This window comes from Equus quagga, unplaced genomic scaffold (assembly GCF_021613505.1).
Source record: "Equus quagga isolate Etosha38 unplaced genomic scaffold, UCLA_HA_Equagga_1.0 154_RagTag, whole genome shotgun sequence".
Taxonomy (NCBI): domain Eukaryota; kingdom Metazoa; phylum Chordata; class Mammalia; order Perissodactyla; family Equidae; genus Equus; species Equus quagga.
Genome location: NW_025796937.1, coordinates 77,012 through 95,403, shown reverse-complemented (window position 1 = coordinate 95,403; position 18,392 = coordinate 77,012). Strand labels below are relative to the sequence as shown.

At 43.2% G+C, this 18,392-nt stretch overlaps 2 protein-coding genes across 3 annotated transcripts in view; one reads left to right on the top strand and one right to left on the bottom strand.

Annotated features, from left to right (window-relative positions):
- LOC124233147 (ubiquitin-conjugating enzyme E2 Q2) overlaps positions 1–1,169 on the bottom strand; it is a 62,354-nt gene extending 61,185 nt beyond the window's left edge. The window contains exon 1 of one of the 2 annotated variants that reach the window (XM_046650289.1): positions 692–1,169. In XM_046650289.1, coding sequence (XP_046506245.1) covers positions 692–880 — 189 coding nt within the window. In that variant the 5' untranslated portion in view covers positions 881–1,169. The remainder of the gene's footprint in view (positions 1–691) is intronic. The other variant, XM_046650288.1, reaches the window with a different exon arrangement.
- On the top strand, positions 891–17,936 carry LOC124233148 (proline-rich protein HaeIII subfamily 1-like). The gene is made up of 3 exons (XM_046650290.1): positions 891–1,502; positions 16,374–16,470; positions 17,491–17,936. Exons 1-2 carry the CDS (start codon positions 1,035–1,037, stop codon positions 16,392–16,394), a joined length of 489 nt encoding a protein of 162 aa, XP_046506246.1. The 5' UTR covers positions 891–1,034; the 3' UTR covers positions 16,395–16,470; positions 17,491–17,936.
- The last annotated feature ends 456 nt before the right edge of the window (positions 17,937–18,392 follow it).

The following is an 18,392-nucleotide window of genomic DNA, read 5'->3' as shown; positions in this document are numbered from 1 at the left end:
ACGTATCTCCATCCCCTGCTCCGGACATTAAAGGCTCACAGCCGGGAGGGGCTGCCTAGACAGACACCCGCCACGCCACCTGCCGCAGCCGAGGTACAATGCGCCTTTGGGAAGCGCGTTAGCGCACGGCCAGGCCGGCAGGAAGGGGGTAATTCGAACAGTACCAGAGGCTGCATTCTAAACTTTTTTTCCTCACATGCGTCAGTTTCCAGTGTTCGTTTTTCCTTAAACACAAACTTAAAAGATAATTGGGTGAATAAGCGGGACCAGGGAAACCTGACAGAAGAACGAGGCGTTAAAACTTGACGGCCTTTCCCCGTCGCCACCGGGGCTCAAACAGCAGCAAGAGCCGAGCCGCCCGGCCACGACCCTGGGGCAAGCCAGCTGTGGGCTGTCATGGCGAGCCGGCGAGGGCTCCGGCCGCCGTCGTCTCCCACCTCGGGGAGCGGCGACAGGGGCCGAGAGGGGCCAGCAGCCCCAAAGCCGAGCCCCGCGGGAACAGCCGGAGAACGCGCCGGCCGCTTCCTCCCACCCCGCTCTCACGCAGTCGCCGCAGAGCCTGGCCCGGGCCCCTCGCCGGGGAAAGGGGGGCCGAGAGGCCTCTCCGGGGAAGGCTCCCCTTTGTCCGGGGACTCGGGGCCCCCGTTTCTGCCCTCGCCGGCCCTAGCGGGGCTGCGCCCGGGCGCCTCACCATGATGTTGCAGTGTAGGGTGAGCGGCGGCGGCGGCGAGTGCGGGCTGCCTGGCGGCGCGGGCGGCGGCACCAGGAACTGGCAGTGCAGCTCGTCCAGCTTCCAGCTGACGATGCGGAATCGCTCGTGGTTCTTGTCGAAAATGGACGCCAGGAACTTCAGCTCGGCCTTGAGCCCTGACACAGACATCTTCCCCTCATCTCCGGCGGGAGGGGTGTGGAAGGGGAGCCGGGCCCAGAGCCGCCGTCACGGCCGCGACCGCCCCGCGGGGACGGCCCGGGCCGCGCTCCCGGGGCTCCGCCTCTCCCTGCCGCCGCGACCTGGGTCGGATCGCGGCTGGAAAATGGCGAGGGGCGCCGAGGCCTTGGCGGGCGGCTGTGCGACGGCCTGCGCGGCTGCTCCCTTTGTAACTGACTCCACCGGCAGGAGGTGTCGGCCCCGCGGCTTAAAAGGGCAACAACGACACCGCCCCCGCTACCGCCTGGGAAAGGGCTGCCCCCACCCCACCCCCACCCCCATCCCCTCCCCCATCCCCTCCCCGCCCCGGCGCGCCCTGCGCGCCCCTGTTCCGGCGCGTGCACGTAGCTGGCGCGCGCCCCCGCCTGGCCGCCCCCTCCTCGCCGGGACCCAGCCCCTTCCGCCCAGCTCATCTGCTCGCCTCCTCGCTCTCGCGGACCCAAGGCTCAGAGCCAGCCGGTGCCCCGGGCCCTGGTCACCGGGAAGAGCCAGAGGCCTCCGCGCGCCCCTACTCCCCGCCTGGGGCCAGACACGTGCGCAGCATATAGCTCCGGCCACGTCGGCGCGGCGGCGGGTGAGTGCCGGCCCCGGGGGGCGGCCCCTTCCCAGGCTCTGAGGGAGCCACCCGCTCACCTGACTCAGGCGGGGCCCTGGTGGGAGACCCCGGCTTGTGGGCTGCCGGCAGCACTTTGGACCGAAATTGGCCCACCTAGCTTCATCTCCGTTACTCTCAACCTAGTCCGAGCCACCACTTCTCTAGCCTGAGTTTCCGCCAAGACCTCTCCGGACTCTGCTCCCTCCCTGCTTTCGAACCATCGTTTTACGGAAGATGATGATTCGGCCCCTGCCAGCCGCTCCCTCCCACCTCCCATAATTTTATTCTTCCCCTTATCCACTACCTCTGTTCACTCAGACATTCATTTTCTCTCTCTCTCTCTCTCTCTCTCAACTGCCTTGAGGTTTCGCCCTGTTTCCCAAGCTTAAGATAACCGTCTCCACCTCCCATGGAGACAGGGCTGGCTTATTTTCAGTCAAGTGTTAGCTCTAATGTCATCTCAGAGAGGGCCTCTCTGACCACCCCATCTAAAATAGTTACCCAGTCACCCTGTATCACATCATCCTATGTTAATGTTTTGCTGAGGACATATCACGTCTGATATTTTTCCTATTTGTTCATTGTCTCTGCCCAATACGAATGTCTTATTCATATCCCAGGGCCTAGAACAAGGTCTTTTATACAGTAGGCACACAATGTTATTGAATGAATGCTCCTATCTGGAAACCACAGCACTTAACACAATCCCTGGCACATTCTAGGCGCTCCAAGAATGGATAAAGGACTGCATGGCAGACCAAAGGAATACAACATAATTGGGCAGGCAATTAATAGTGTGTTTAGTAATATGTACTAGAGGCAGGACCAATTTCATGGGTGTGCAACCTATGTTGTTGCACAGGGTTCCTAGCTTAGAAGGGCCTTGTGCTTGGTTTAATGCTCTGCTGTAGTCACTTTGAAATTCTTAATAATTTTTCTAGAAGGGGCTCTGCATTTTCCTTTTACACTGGTCCTGACTAGAAGTACCTAGCCCTCTCTGGTGCCTAAATGTCTTCTGCTTCATGACCTACAAGTGGTCCCTGCTGTACTGGTCCCATAGATGCGAAAATACAGAACAACACAGGGAGATAAGTCCACTGAATGAGAAGCATTTATAAATGTTTTATTTTCATTTACTTCTGAGATATTGTAACATGTTATAATGCTTCTTAGCCTTTCATGGGGGTCATGGACCCCTTTGGGAATATAATAAAAGTTATGATCCATCCTCCCAGGAAAATACCTCTGCATATAAAGTGTTGTATTTGTGGGGATTCAACTGGGACTGGGAGGAGAAGGGGTGTCAGTCCTGAGCTCTGAGCCAGAAATAACTAGGATGCTGTACTGGTATTATTGCTGGGTTAAGTGCGGGAGTGGCTTGCTGCTTTCTTTTTCCATCAGTCCCCAGTACTCTTGGGACCCTAACAGCCATGGCAGTCACAGACAAGGATTTGAGACAAAGGGGAACAACCTGTTCAGAATTTGGTATGACTTTGGGAAATAAAATGCCCTGACCAAGTTATTTAATCTGTCTAAGCTTTATTTGGTTATCTCTAAATTGCTATGAGAAAAATAAAGAGCTTTATAAATTGCAAATGCTTTCACTAGTTATATCTCAAATATATATATAAATATTAACTTTGAAATAGTTTTTTGAGCATGTGCTGTGTGTCAAGTTCTAAGAGAGCTAGGAAGATAAATAGATATAGTCCCTGAATTCAAGAAGCTTGAACACTGTTTCCTGGTAATTTAGGCTGCAAATTACAGAAAATCATGACTTAAAGTGGCTTGGACAATAAGGAAATGTATTGCTCCACGTAATGGGAAGTCAAGAAGCAGGGCAGGCTCCAGAACTGGTTGATTAGAGCTTCAATAATATCAAGAGCCCACATTCTTTCCATCTCCTTTGTCAGGCCGAGGTACAAGCAAGGGAGCTACAGCAAGGGAGATATAGCTGTGCTTGCAGGTCACATCCAGACATGACAATACCCAGAGTCAGAAAGGACTCTTTGTTCTTTGTCTCCTTCCAAGACGTGGGGACTTTTCCAAGAATCCACCCAACTGGCTTCCTCTCTGTCATTGGCCATAAATGTGCCACATGTACACTCCTAAACCAATCACAGGTAAATGGATGGCATCACTCACTGGACTTCCAACCATCTGGGACAGAAGGGATATTGGGGAATCTAATACAATGTCTACTACAGACACATAAATAAAAACAACATCAGATCACATATGATAAGAGGTTCAAACTATGGAACTACTACATATCAAGGGAGGAAGAAATTAACTCCAGAAACTATCTGCATAAAAGTATGGCCATGTTCAGGGAACATCCAAGAGCCCAGTTGATTATACAGTACAGCAAGGAGCCAAGAAGAAGATAAAGTTGAGATGTTATGTAAGACCTGATTTTGGAGCCCTGAAATACCAAGCCAGAGATTGCAGTTTCATTCAGTGAAAGGCATCACTTTTAAAAACCCAGCGTTAGTGTACAAAATAGATTGCGATGGGTTTGAAACTGTGATGTAGCTACCAAGAAGAGGTGGGAAACCCAGATTCTAGATCTGGCCTGCCATTAATTCAATGGGACAAGTCACATCCAGCTCTGAGGTTCTCCAGCTCCAAATAATATTGGATTGGTCCAGGTCAATAGTGAGAAACACTGAAGTAGGAGAAGTGGCAGTGGGAATGAAAAGGACTACACTGATTCTAGGAATATTTCTGAGGTAGAACTGCTAGATCTTAGAGTCGATGCAGGAATAGAGGGAGAGAGAAGTGTTGTTTTATTTAAAGTAATACTTTGAAGTTTCTAGAACAGGTGTCTGGGAAGGAGTGATACTATTGACACAGCCAGAGAAAGATGAATTTGAGGTTCTGATAGGACTTCAGGTAGAGAAGTTATGTTATAGGTCTGGAGTTTACAAGGGAAGTCGGAGCGAGGGACATATAATTGTGGGTCAGCCACATGGGGTGATGGTGGAAGCCATGGGCATATGATCATTGAGTCATAGGGGTTGGAAGACAACTTGGGCCATTGAAGGAACCCTGAGGAAGCCCCACCATTGGTGGTTTAGTGGGAAAGGAATCATCAGAGAGGCCAGAGGATGACCTATATGTCGAATTATCTGTGGAAAGGATAAGAAAGATCAGGACCAAGAAAAAGCCATAGGGTCAAGGCATTAGGAAGTCAACGTTGTTTTAGAAAAGAACCATTGCAATAGAATGTTGGACATGGGATGGAAGTGAAGACAGTATATGTAGATTACATCCTTGAAAGCTTTCAGAGTGGTGAGACAGAGAGATGCAACAGTCATTTGCAGTAGCAAAGCAAAGGGAAGCTTTAGGGTTTTGTTGTGCTATTATAGTACAGACAGACGTGGATTTACTTTGAAGCTTAAACTTCAGAGCCCCTTACACTTGCACAGACCCCTTCTAAATAAATATTAACTGGGGCTAGTCCCAGTGGCCTAGTGGTTAAGTTTGGCACGCTCCTCTTCAGCAGCTGTTGTTCGGTTCCCAGGTGCAGACCTACACCACTCTGTTAGTGGCCATGCTGTGCTGGCAGCCCACATACTAACACAGGAAGATTGGCATGGATCTTAGTTCAGGGTGACTCTTCCTGAGCAAAAATAAATAAATAAATAAATATTAACATTTGTTCCTAAATTGGCATTTGTAATTTTGTATTCTTTTTCTTTTTTATTTTATTTTATTGCAGTAACATTGGATTATAACATTATATAGCTTTCAGATGTACATCGTAATATATTTTGAATTCTGTGTAGATTACATCATGTTCACCACCCAAAACTAATTATAGTCCATCCCCTCACATGTGAGCCTAATCACCCCTTTTGCCTTCCCCATTTACCCCTTCCCCTGTGGTAACCATCAATCCAATCTCCGTCGCTATGTGTTTGTTTGTCATTGTTTTTATCTTCTCCTTATGAGTGAGATCATACAGTATTTGACTTTCTCCCTCTGACTTATTTCACTTCACATAATACCCTCAAGGTCCATCCATATTGTCACAAATGGCCAGATTTCATCACTTCTTATGGCTGAGTAGTATTCCATTGTGTATATATACCACATCTTCTTTATCCATTCATCCCTTGATGGGCACCTTGGTTGCTTCGGTGTCTTGGCTATTGTGAATAATGCTGCAATGAACATAGGGGTGCATGTATCTTTATGCCTTTGTGTTTTCAAGTTCTTTGGATAAATTATCCAGCAATGGAATAGCTGGATCATATGGTAGATCTATCCTTAATTTTCTGAGGATACTCCATACTGCTTTCCATAGTGGCTGCACCAGTTTGCACTCCCAGCAGCAGTGTACGAGGGTTCCCTTCTCTCCACATCCTCTCCAACACATGTTTTCTGTCTTGTTAATTATAGCCATTCTGACTGGAGTGAGGTGATATCTCATTGTAGTTTTGATTTGCACTTCCCTGATAGCTAATGACGTTGAACATCTTTTCATATGCCTGTTGGCCATCCCTATATCTTCTTTGGAGATATCTCTGTTCAGATCTTTTGCCCATCTTTTAATTGGATTGTTGGTTTTTTTTGTTCTTGAGGTATATGAATTCTTTGTATATTTTAGATATTAACCCCTTATCTGGTATATGGTTTGCAAATATCTTCTCCCAATTGTTAGGTTGTCTTTTTTCCGTTTGTTGATGGTTTCCTTTGCTGTGCAGAAGCTTTTTAGTTTGATGTAGTCCCATTTGTTCATTTTTCCTTTTGTTTCCCTTGCCCGGTCAGACATGGTACTTGAAAATATGCTGCTAAGACTGATGTCAAAGAGTGTGCTGCCTATGTTTTCTTCCAGACGTTTCATGGTTTGGGGTCTTACATTCAAGTCTTTAATCCATTTTCAGTTGATTTTTGTGCATGGCGTAAGGTAATGGTCTACTTTCATTCTTTTGCATGTGGCTGTCCAGTTTTTCCCAACACTATTTATTGAAGAGACTCTCCTTTCTCCATTGTATGCACTTGGCTCCCTTGTTGAATATTAGCTGTCCATAAATGTGTGGGTTTATTTCTGGGCTCTCGATTCTGTTCCATTGATCTGTGTGTTTGTTTTTGTGCCAGTACCATGCTGTTTTGGTTACTATGGCTTTGTAGTATATTTTGAAATCGGGGAGTGTGATCCCTCCAGCTTTGTTCTTTTTTCTCAGGAATCCTTTGGCTTTTCGGGGTCTTTTGTTGTTCCATATAAATTTTAGGATTCTTGGTTCTATTTCTGTGAAAAATGTTGTTGGAACTTTGATAGGGATTGCGTTGAATCTGGAGATTGCTTTAGGAAGCACGGACATTTTAACTGTGTTAATTCTTCCAATCCAAGATCATGGAATATCTTTCCATTTCTTTGTGTCTTCTTTGATTTCTTTCAACAATGTTTTATAGTTTTCGGTGTACAGATCTTTCACCTCTTTGGTTAAGTTTATTCCTAGGTATTTTATTCTTTTTGTTGCAATTATAAATGGGATTGTATTCTTAATTTCTCTTTCTGCGACTTCGTTGTTAGTGTATACAAACGCAACCAATTTTTGTATGGTGATTTTGTATCCTGTGACTTGACTGTATTCATTTATTTCTACAGGTTTTTTGGTGGATTCTTTAGGGTTTTCTCTGTATAAAATCATGTCTGCAAAGAGCGACAGTTTCACTTCTTCTTTTCGAATATGGATCGCTTTTATTTCTTCTTCTTGCCTGATTGCTCTGGCTAGGACTTCCAATACTATGTTAAATAAGAGTGGTGACAGTGGGCATCCTTGTCTGGTTCCTGTTCTTAGAGGGATAGCTTTCAGATTTTCTCTGTTGAGAATGATATTTGCTGTGGGTTTGTCATATGTGGCCTTTATTATGTTGAGGTGTTTTCCTTCTATACCCATTTTATTTAGAGTTTTTATCCTAAATGGATGCTGTATCTTGTCAAATGCTTCTCTGCATCTGTTGAGATGATCATGCGATTTTTATTCTTCATTTTGTTAATGTGGTGTATCAGGTTGATAGATTTGCGGATGTTGAACCATCCCTGCATCCCTGGAATGAAACCCACTTGATCATGATTTATGATCTTTTTAATGTATTGTTGTATTCCATTTGCTAGTATTTTGTTGAGGATTTTTGCATCGATGTTCAGCAGTGAGATTGGCCTGTAATTGTCTTTTTTGGTGTTGTCCTTGTCTGGTTTTGGTATCAGGATAATGTTGGCTTCGTAGAATGAGTTAGGAAGCCTCCCCTCCTCTTCAATTTTTTGGAAGAGTTTGAGAAGGATAGGTATTAAGTCTTCTTTGAATGTTTGTTAGAATTTACCAGGGAAGCCATCTGGTCCTGGACTTTTATTTTTTGGAAGGTTTTTGATTGCTGTTTCAATCTCCTTCCTGGTGATCGGTCTATTCAAAGTCTCTACTTCTTCTTGGTCCAGTTTTGGAAGGTTGTATGTTTCTAAGAATTTATCCATTTCTTCTAGATTATCCAATTTGTTGGCATATAGCTTTTCATAGTATTCCCTTATTATCTTTTGTATTTCTGAGGTGTCCATTGTAATTTCTCCTCTTTCATTTCTGATTTTATTTATTTGAGCCTCCTCTCTTTTTTTCTTTGTGAGTCTAGCTAAGGGTTTGTCAATTTTGTTTATCTTTTCAAAGAACCAGCTCTTGGTTTCATTAGTTTTTTTCTATTTTTTTTTTTTAGTCTCTATTTCGTTTATTTCTGCTCTGATTTTTATACTTCCTTCTGCTGACTTTGGGATTTGTTTGTTCTTCTTTTTCCAGTACTTTAGATGCTCTGATTGTTTATTTGGGATTTTTCTTCTTTGTTGAAGTAGGCCTGAATTGCTATAAACTTCCCTCTTAGAACTGCTTTTGCTGTATCCCATAGATTTTGGCATGTCGTATTTTCATTTTCATTTGTCTCCAGGAATTTTTTTATTTCTCCTTTGATTTCCTCATTGACCCAATCATTGTTCAGTAGCGTTTTGTTTAATCTCCACATTTTTGTGGCTTTTCTGGTTTTCCTCCTGTAGTTGATTTCTAGTTTCATAACTTTGTGGTCAGAAAAGATGCATGGTATTATTTCAATCTTCTTAAATTTATTGAGACTTGTTTTGTGGCCTAATATGTGATCGGTCCTGGAGAATGATCCATGTGCATTTGATAAGAATGTGTATTCTGTGATTTTTGGATGGAATGTTCTGTATATATCTACTAAGTCCATCTGATCAAATGTGTTGTTTAAGGCCAGTGTTTCCTTATTGATCTTCTGTTTGGATGATCTATCCATTGGTGTAAGTGGAGTGTTAAAGTCCCTACTATTATTGTGTTATTGCCTATTTCTCCTTTTATGTCTGTTAATAATTGCTTTAGATATTTAGGTGCTCCTATGTTGGGTGCATAGATATTTACCAAGTGTTATATCTTCTTGTTGGATTGCTCCCTTTATCATTATGTAGTACCTGTCTTTGTCTCTTGTTACAATTTTGTTTTAAAGTCTATTTTGTCTAAGTATTGCTACCCCCGCTTTCTTTTCTTTGCCATTTTCATGGAATATCTTTTTCCATCCTTTCACTTTCAGTTTGTGGGTGTCTTTAGGTGAAGTACGTCTCTTGTAGGCAGCATATACATGGGTCTTGTTTTTTTTATCCAATTGGCCACCCTGTGCCTTTTGATTGGAGCATTTAGTCCACTGACATTTAAAGTAGCTATTGAGGGCTGGCCCGGTTGCACAGCGGTTAAGTTCGCACATTCTGCTTCTCAGAGGCGCGGGGTTTGCCGGTTTGGATCCCAGGTGATGACATGGCACTGCTTGGCACGCCATGCTGTGGTGGGCATCCCATATATAAAGTAGAGGAAGATGGGCATGGATGTTAGCTCAGGGCCAGGCTTCCTCAGCAAAAAGAGAAGGATTGGCACTAGTTAGCTCAGGGCTGATCTTCCTCAAAAATAAATAAATAAATAAATAAAGTAACTATTGATAAGTATGTATTTATTGCCGTTTTGTTATTTTTTTGTTCCTGGGTGTTTTAGCACTTCTTCTCTGTTCCTTTCTTTTTCTCTTGCTCTCTTCCCTTATGGTTTGATGGCTTTCTTTAGTAATATGTTTGATTTCTTTTGTCTTACTTATTTGTTTACTTATTATAGGTTTCTGATTTGTGATTACCATGAGGATCCTACATAATATTCTATGTATATAATAGTCTATATTGAGTTGATAGATTCTTTAGCTTGACCTCTTTCTAAAAGCTCTACTTTTTCACTCCCCTCCTCCCACATTTTATGTTTTTCAAATCATATTTAATCTCTTGTTTTGTGTGTGTCTATCCCTTACCTTCTTATCATTGAAATAGGTAATTTTAGTACTTTTGTCTTTTAACCTTCATATTATCTTCACAGGTGGTTGATCTGCTACCTTTACTATATTTTTACCTTTGCCAGTGATTTTATTGCCTGGTGGTGGTGGTGGTGGTTGTTGTTGTTGTTTGATAATTTTTTTATCCCTATTTGTGGTCATCACTTTCCTACTTAAATAAGTCCTTCAGCATTTCTTGTAGAACTAGTTTCTTGGTGATAAACTCCTTTAATTTTTGCTTGTCTGGGAAGCTCTTTATCTTTCCCTCCATTCTGAATGACAACCTTGATGAATAGGGTATTCTTGGCCAGGTTTTTTCCTTTTAGCACTTTAAATATGTCATGCCATTCTCTTCTCACCTGTAGGGTTTTAGCTGAGAAGTCCACTGATAGCCTTATGGGCTTTCCTCTGTATGTCACTTGTTGCCTTTCTCTTGCTGCTTTTAGGATTCTCTCTTTATCTTTAATTTTGGACATTTTAATTATAATATGTCTTGATGTGGGTCTCTTTGGGCTTATCTTGTTTGGAGCTCTCTGTGCTTCCTCTACTTGGATGTCTGTTTCCTTCCTTAGGTTAGGAAAATTTTCATTTATTATTTCTTCAAGTAAATTTTCTGCCCCTTTGTGTCTCTCTTCTCCTTCTGGGACACCTCTAATACAAATGTTAGTGCACTTGATATTGTCCCAGAGTTCCCTTAGACTGTTTGCATTCTAATTCTTTTTTCTTTTTTCTGTTCAGCCTGGGTGATTTCCTCTAGTCTTTCATCTAGCTCGCTGATCCGTTCTTCTGTATCATCTACTCTGCTCTTGAGTCCCTCTAGTGAATTTTTCATTTCCAGTATTGTATTCTTCATTTCTGATTGGTTCTTTTTTATATTTTCCAGTTCTTTGTTGATGAGCTCACTGTGTTCATCCAGTCTTCTCCCAATATCTGTGAGCATCCTTATGAGATTTTGTTTGAACACTTTGGTCACTATTTCTGTTTCATTTAGTCCTTTTTCTGGGGTTTTGTCCTGTTCCCTTGCCTGGAATGTATTCCTTTGTCTCCTCATTATGCCTCTGTCTCTGTGATTATTTCTATGCATTAGGTGAATCGGCTATTTCTCCTGACCTTGGAGAAGTGGCCTTATGTAAGAGATGCCTCTTAAGGCCCAGCAGTGTGCTTTCCTCTTGTCACCAGTCCAAATGATCCAGGAGTGACCCCTTTGTGGGCTACTTGTGTCCTTCTGCTGTGGCAGGGTTGCTCTTAATGCAGTTACCCACTGAGTCTAGTCTTTCCTTCCCTGGCCAGCTGTTTGTAAATCCGTCTTGGGGACCCTCAGCACCATTGGTTACAAGGTCTAACAGCACACTCCTGTTGCAATTTTCCTGTTAATTGGGTAGGTACCCAGTGTAGCTGATTGCTAGGCTCAGGAGCTTACAGTTGCTATAGGCCTTGGGCCTACAAGGCTGTTGTCAGTTCTCTTAGGAGTGCAGCTGAGAGGGGCTGGCCCTAGGCATGGGAACACTCAATTGTTTCAGGCTTTGGAAGGTTGGGTTGATCCTTTTTATGGCTATTTGTGAAGCACAGGTCTTTTGCCACTGATAAGCTTCACCCTCCACAGGACCACACACACTGTCAACACAGTCCTGGTCCATACACACTTCCCAACCCCCTGGAGTGTACCCCAATGCCCCACTTCAGAGGCCCCGACCTCTCCACCGGTACCCCCCACAGTTCACCTGGTCCTCACACTGGCCCTGCCCCACAGAAGCAAACACACTTGCCTGCCTGTAGAGGATCAAGGCACCGAGACAATGCAGGCTGACAAGCAGCCTGAGGGCTTGCTGTTGGGCAGGGCCAGTCCCTAGGGCGGGTTGCCTGCCCTGGCTGAACTGGGTTAAATCTGTGCTCTAGTGGGCATGGCAGACCACTAGGCTAACAGGCCTGGGGAAGAACCTCAATGATGTGTGCTGGGGTCTGTGTCAGCACACATGGACCAGGTCAAAACAATGGCCCCCACCAATGTCTCAGTCTCTGAAGAGTTCTCTCCCCTCACCAAGATGCCCCCAAGGCCCACCAGGTGAGTCTCTGTTCACCAAAAGACTGTCAGCCTTCTCTCTGGTAATTTTAAGTTACTGAGATGGGTGAGTTTGTGCGTGGGCCCTTAAAGACCGGGGTCTTTTCAGCTTTCATCCTATAGCTTTTCTGGGGGTATTCCCCACTACAGTTAATAGCCAGCCAAGCCAGATAGTAAGACCCTCGTCTCGGTTGTGCTGAGTCTGAAGGATGCTTATAGCAGTATCGCCCCTGCTTTGGACCTCACTCCTCCAGGGAGGGCTGTGTACCTTAGGGTGGTTCCTGCCTGGTCAGCTGAGAAACTCTGCTGCTCCCGAAGGTGGGTTTTTTTCTCTCCAGCAGGAATTTCTGCCTCTTCCGCCTTAGTCAGGACTGTTCCTTGTTGTGGGGATTCTTTTTATCCAGTTTTCAGTTTTCTCTCCAGAGTAATTTTTCCCAAAATAGTTGTAACATGGTTGTGTTTGTGGGAGGAGATGAGTTCAGAATCTGCCTACACCCCAATCTCGATGATATCTCCCCTGTATTCTTTTTCTTGAAGAGGGTTCCCAAGATTGAATAAGGTTCAGAACCTACAAAACCTGCATCTGCCCCTAAGGAGAGAGACATATATAGACAAGGAAAACTGAAGATGCAAGAGGGGAAATAAGGCATAGAACTAAGTCCTGGAAGTGGACAGAAAGGATGGGTGAAGAATTTCCTCAATCAAAGGGAATCTCCCCTCCACAGAGGATGGGGGTAGAGGAGAGAATAGGAGAAGACACCAAGAAATGTTGCGTTAGAGTGGAAGATTGTTGAGAGACCTCATACTGAGTGAATGACCTTGATTTCAGCAAGGGTGAGGATGGGCAAGACAGATAAATACGGAAGCCAGAGGACAAGGGAGTGCTGACAAAAATTGGTTGAAAACTCTGACCGTGGAGTCCCACCTGGACATGCATGAAGGACCGTGAGTATAAGATGGGGTCGAGAGTCTGAAAGTCTCCAGGAAGTCAGAGCAAGTTATGTATGAAAGAACGAGTGGGAGAGATCACAAAATGTACAGAAGAATTTCGAACTTCAAGAACTTGAATGTAGAATAATTCCCCGTGATAGCATATTCCATGCTATTCTGTTCCAGTGTATTCTGTAGGGCTGCTCTCAAATGCCATCTCTTTTATTAAGCCTTCCCTAGTCACCTAAATTTAATTTTTCCTCTCCTTTTCTTCAATTTCCTGGTAACTTGCCTGTTCCGACACTTACTGCGTTAGTTTTGTCTTTTTTGTGACTAGCTGGTTTCATATTTGTTTTCTCTGCTAGGTTATAAATGTCCTGTCTTAATCATCTTCATATAACACATAGCCCAATCCTTGGGACATAGAAAGCACCCAATAAGTGATCATTGAATGAACATAGCCTACTGGAGATGAAAGCAATGTAATGTCCTCAGTTAAAGAGACTGCAAGTAAATTGTGAGAGAAGTGATCTAGTTTAACTGAAATCCCAGGGAAGCTGTGAGGACTTCTCCCTGTGTGGTATGCACACATCAGCATGAGGCCATATATGCCCAGACGACCACAGGGCTCCCCACAAGGCACAGGAAACGGAGCCCATCCCTGTTGAAATGAACAAGTGACTCATTATTCTGCTGCAGCCAACTCAGTCAACTCAGAAAATTTCAAAGCTGAAATTTTCACAAGTTTGGACTCTGGCTTATAGTTAAACTTCTATCTTTGATTTTAGTTTCACTTACCAATGCTCATCAATTCTCTCTTGCCTGTATTGTAAGGGGCTTTCAGACCAAGGTGTAAACACCTTGAAATTGTACAAATTTGAAGTATATGTGCATATGAAAGTTATTCTGGGAAGAAGATCAAAGGAACACCATCCAGTAGAAGTTTCTGCAATGATGGAAATGTTCTATATTTGCCCTGTCCAATACGGTAGCCACTAGCCATATGTGGCCAACGAGCACTTGAAAAGTGGTTAAAGTGACTGAGGAACTGAATTTTAATTACATCTAATTGTAATTAAATTTAAATAGCCACATGTGGCTAGTAGCTACCAAATTGGACAGCACAGTATTAGATAACTCTATAATAACACATACAGCTCAGCACTTTTTAAAACAGTCTATGCTTCCTTACTCCTTCAGAGCAGCGACCATCTGTTACTAATTATTATATCTTCAGTGCCTGACACAGACTCAGTGCTTAATAAATGTTTGCTAAATGAATAACTGAAAGACCAAATTTCACATTTTCTCTGAACTTAGTTTTGTCATTTCTAAAATAAAGAGGATATGCACTAAGATTTCTTCTAGCTCAAAAAACAAAAAATGAGACTCTAGTAAGCAAATATTTACTCATTCAACTAATATCTATTGAACACCTACTGTGTGCCAAACTACTTCATCACTGTAGCAACCTTAAACTATCACTTATACCCTCAAATTTCTGAACAGGAAAGTAATTTGCCCAAAGATCATGCAGCAAATAACTGACAAAGTCAGAATTTGGACCCAAGTCTGTCTAGCTGCTTCCACTACACTCCTGCTTCTATATAAATTATAAATATAACTGTAAATGTTAGATAAATATAAAATAGCGAATAACTTAGGATTGAGAGGGCAAAGTGGTGCAGAAATTTCACAAGTCTGAGATACAATATTCCTAATACAGATCTTCCTCTTAGGAACATCCCTGGTTCTGCAGATAGAGTCTTGACTGCTGGGCAAGAGACCAGCTCCTTCAGGACCACCACCTGGCTGTTGAGAAGGGGCAGACCCTCCCCCACAGAGGCTAATTAATACAACAGGAGGTCCTCCTGAGCCCTCTGATGCTGATGAGGGAGGCAGGAGGGAAATCAGCCTGGGGTTTACTACAGTAAATCCTCCGAAACCTTTCAGAGTATTATCTCCCATCTGTCACCAGCATATGAAAACTTCAAATAAAAAGATGTCCTCCTCGTCTCTTCCACAGTCACATTCTTACAAAATGTTCTTTTGGAATGCTTAAAGCTGAGTGAGAACATCTTTCTAGATCTAGACATAATATACACTTGACCCGGTAATTTCAAATCTAAGCATTTATCTTCAGGAACTAATTAAGCATGTACATCAAGATTTGGTTACGAAAAGTAAGAGAGTGTAACTAAAAACATCAAGCGTTTATGAGGCAATTGAAGAAATCTGAACATTAAATATTTGGTTATGCTATGGAATTATTATTTAATTTTTAGATGTGACAATAGTATTGTTACTATTATTTTTTAAATGAGAATCCTTATCTTTTAGAGCTATTTACTGATGAAATTTTAAAAAGAAAACAAAGATTTGGTTAAAATATTTATTCCAGCTCTTTTTATAATAGTAAAAGACAAGAAAGCAACCAGTGTCTTAGAATTGAATGTACCATAAGTTTTCTTATATGCACACAATGGAATAACATGCAGTCAGTAAAATGAAGTTGTGTAGGGGCCAGCCCTGTGGGGTAGTGGTTAAGTTTGGTGCACTCTGCTTCGGCAGCCCAGGTTTGCAGGTTCGGATCCCAGGCACAGACCTAAACCATTCATCAGCCATGCTCTGGCGGCAACCCACATGTAAAGTAGAGGAAGATTGGCACAGATGTTAGCTCAGGGTGAATCTTCCTCAAGCGAAAAAAAAGAGGAGGATTGGCAACAGATGTGAGCTCAGGGCGAAACTTCCTCAGCAAAAAAAACAGAAAGGAGAAGGGGAAGGGGAAGAAGAAGTTGTGTATATATCTGGAAGAATACACCAAAATGTTAACAATGGTTATTTCTTGGCAGTGACTTTTCAAGTGATTTCGATTTTCCTTCTGCTTATTTATATCTTCTGAAATATTGTTATTGAACATATGTTATTTACATAGCAAAGTAACATAATTTTGAATTGATTTATAGATATTTAAGGTAGAGAGAGGTAAATCAGAGGGGCGTTTTGCAAAGAAATTTTAAAAGACCAGTGAACATGCAGTTGCTGTTTTTTCTATCACAAAAAGATACCTGACATAGAGGCAGCTCAGAGGCTGATACAAACCTGAGGCCCCAGGACAAACAACCAGTTCAACTGACACTTTCGAAGTTTCATCCTCATTGGGCAAATTCCTCCTCCCCAGACCAGGATGAGTGAGGACTTTTGTGCTTTGAGTTTAGGTTATGGGTCTTACATAGGCCTTTCCTCCTCTCGCTTGATGGTTGTTGGGTCTTTCATTAAGACTTTTATCCTCTCTGCAGAGCAACTGCAAAGTGAATCGAGACCACACCCCGCCCACACTCCAGGGCTTCAAGGTGGTGCTATTTCTAGGAGGGATTTATGGAAACGTGGGCTTGATTCTGTGTTTGGGGTTTGCCATAATCAGTTAATGCATTATAGTACTTTGAATAGCCAAAGTGCCTGGAATCTATAGTCATCTCCTTGCTTACATTTAGGTGTCATCTTGCCAGATATGAAAAATTAAGTGGCAACAAGCACAGTCCTTCGGACCTAATGGGCCAAGGGGAAGAGGCACTGGCTCACTCAAGACAGGTATACTTTTAACATTTCCAAACATGCTTCTCCTCCCAAAAGCCTTTGGTTCCACTCAGGGATGATGAAGATGAGACCTGGGAGGAGACTCTGTGTTTGTGGTAGAAAACCAGATGAGTGGTCTGTGGACATGGAAGCCAATTCTGGCTTCCCTGGTCACTCTCCATGGAACATGTGACCAATTACGTCCTCCAACTGAGTCTCGGTTTCTTTGTGTGTTGGAAAAGGTTCATATATTCATTATTCAAATACTTACTTAATTTCCACTATGTGCACAGCAGTGTGCTAGCTCTAAAGGGAATAAAGTGTCAAGGAACTATAGGCCTGAAGGCAGAACAAACATGAACACCACAAAAGACCAGAGAGTGTGAAAATAGGATGGTAAGAGTGCTTTTCCTTTTTTTTGGAATCGGAGAAATACTTTGTATCAACTGAGGAAATTATTTATTTTCTACTTTCTAAATATATATAAATATAATGTTATTTAGTTTCCCTCTGGATTCCCAGGAAGTCCAGAGCTGGTCTTAGTTTTGGTTCTCCCAGAAGTAAACTCTGAGACAAAGATTCCAGCAGGAGCAATTTATTTTGGAGGTGACCCCAGGAAGAACGAATAAAGGATTAAGGCAAGAGACAGGGAAAGGAAACAGATTACCATGTAGGCAAGTGTAGCTCAATCCCCCAAGAATTCCAGGAACGTTATAAAATATGCCTCAAAGTTATCCCAACCGTGAGGCAGAAGTGGTGTATTTATTATATGTGTGTATTGTATTGGTTATGGGCTGCTTCTGGAGGCATTCACTCTGGCACCTCCAGCTTGCATTGTGCATGGCAGAATGCACCCCTATGAGAGAAGTTTGCAAATGTCGACGGATTTCTTACTTTGGGATATTCATGTTCTCTGTGACAGACCTTTAATTGTCCCCCCACCCCAAACCCGTCGTTTCTCTTCTTTCAAAATAAGAGTTTTAGTTGAACATATGGCCACCTAACCAGAGACTACCTTACCAACCCTCCTCACAGCCAAGTTTGGTCAGATTGCCGAGGTATGGACAATGGGATGTGCCTGGAGGGATCTATACCACTTCCAAGTCTTGGCTTTAAAAGGATGGAAGAGGCACCCTACTACTCCCTCACCCCGACTCCCTGCTTCCTGCTGGTGGAAATGCTGAGAACAGAGCAGCCAACCTGGATTCAGTGACAGGAGCCTCATGTTAATGATGGAAGAGCCACCCTTCCAACTCTTGAATGTATTTCCTGATTGTTATCTATGAGAGAAAAAAGTTCTTTCTAGTTTAAATATTATATTTTGGAGTCTCTTTGTTATGTCGGCTTAGCCTGTACCCTAACCAATACAGTCCCTTTCTCTCAGGACTGTTTTTATTTTTCCTTTTTAGCCTTATTTTATTACTCTTACTGGATTATGTCTTTTAGTATGATTCCTTACATCCTTCCTAGCAAGAGGCAAATAATTAAAAAAATAAAGAACTACTAAACCCCCGTTATTGACGTTTGCCATTTCCATGGCTGCCAATCATCTTTAAATTGTCTCTTTACATTTGGGAAGGTTCTGTCAAAGATAAAGCTGGACATTAGCTAAAGCAGGGAAAACAGATTTTATGCAGTAACCACTGACAGGGAAAAGCGCTGAGCTCCGTTCTGATACGGGCAGAGGGGACTAGGCGTTTTAAAGGGAGAACGAAGGAGCCGGGATAGGGAGACTCAAGTGAAAAAATTACAAAGCAATGGTCAGCATAAATGTGATTAGGCCTGCTGTGTCTGCTAGCTGGCGATTATCAAAGCTAGGATTCTGTCCTCCAACAGAGCTTGGGAGGCAGAAGCCCCATCCCTCCTGATGATTACATTTCAAAGGAATGATGTTCAGGTCCTTGAGAAAGACACTCCTGAGTTGTAGGAGATACATA

Coding starts and splice junctions, on each gene's coding strand:
- LOC124233148 (XM_046650290.1), top strand. CDS start 1,035: ATGGCGAGGGGCGCCGAGGCCTTGGCGGGCGGCTGTGCGACGGCCTGC. Junction 1,503..16,373: donor CCACGTCGGCGCGGCGGCGG/GTGAGTGCCGGC, acceptor GCTTACATTTAG/GTGTCATCTTGCCAGATATG.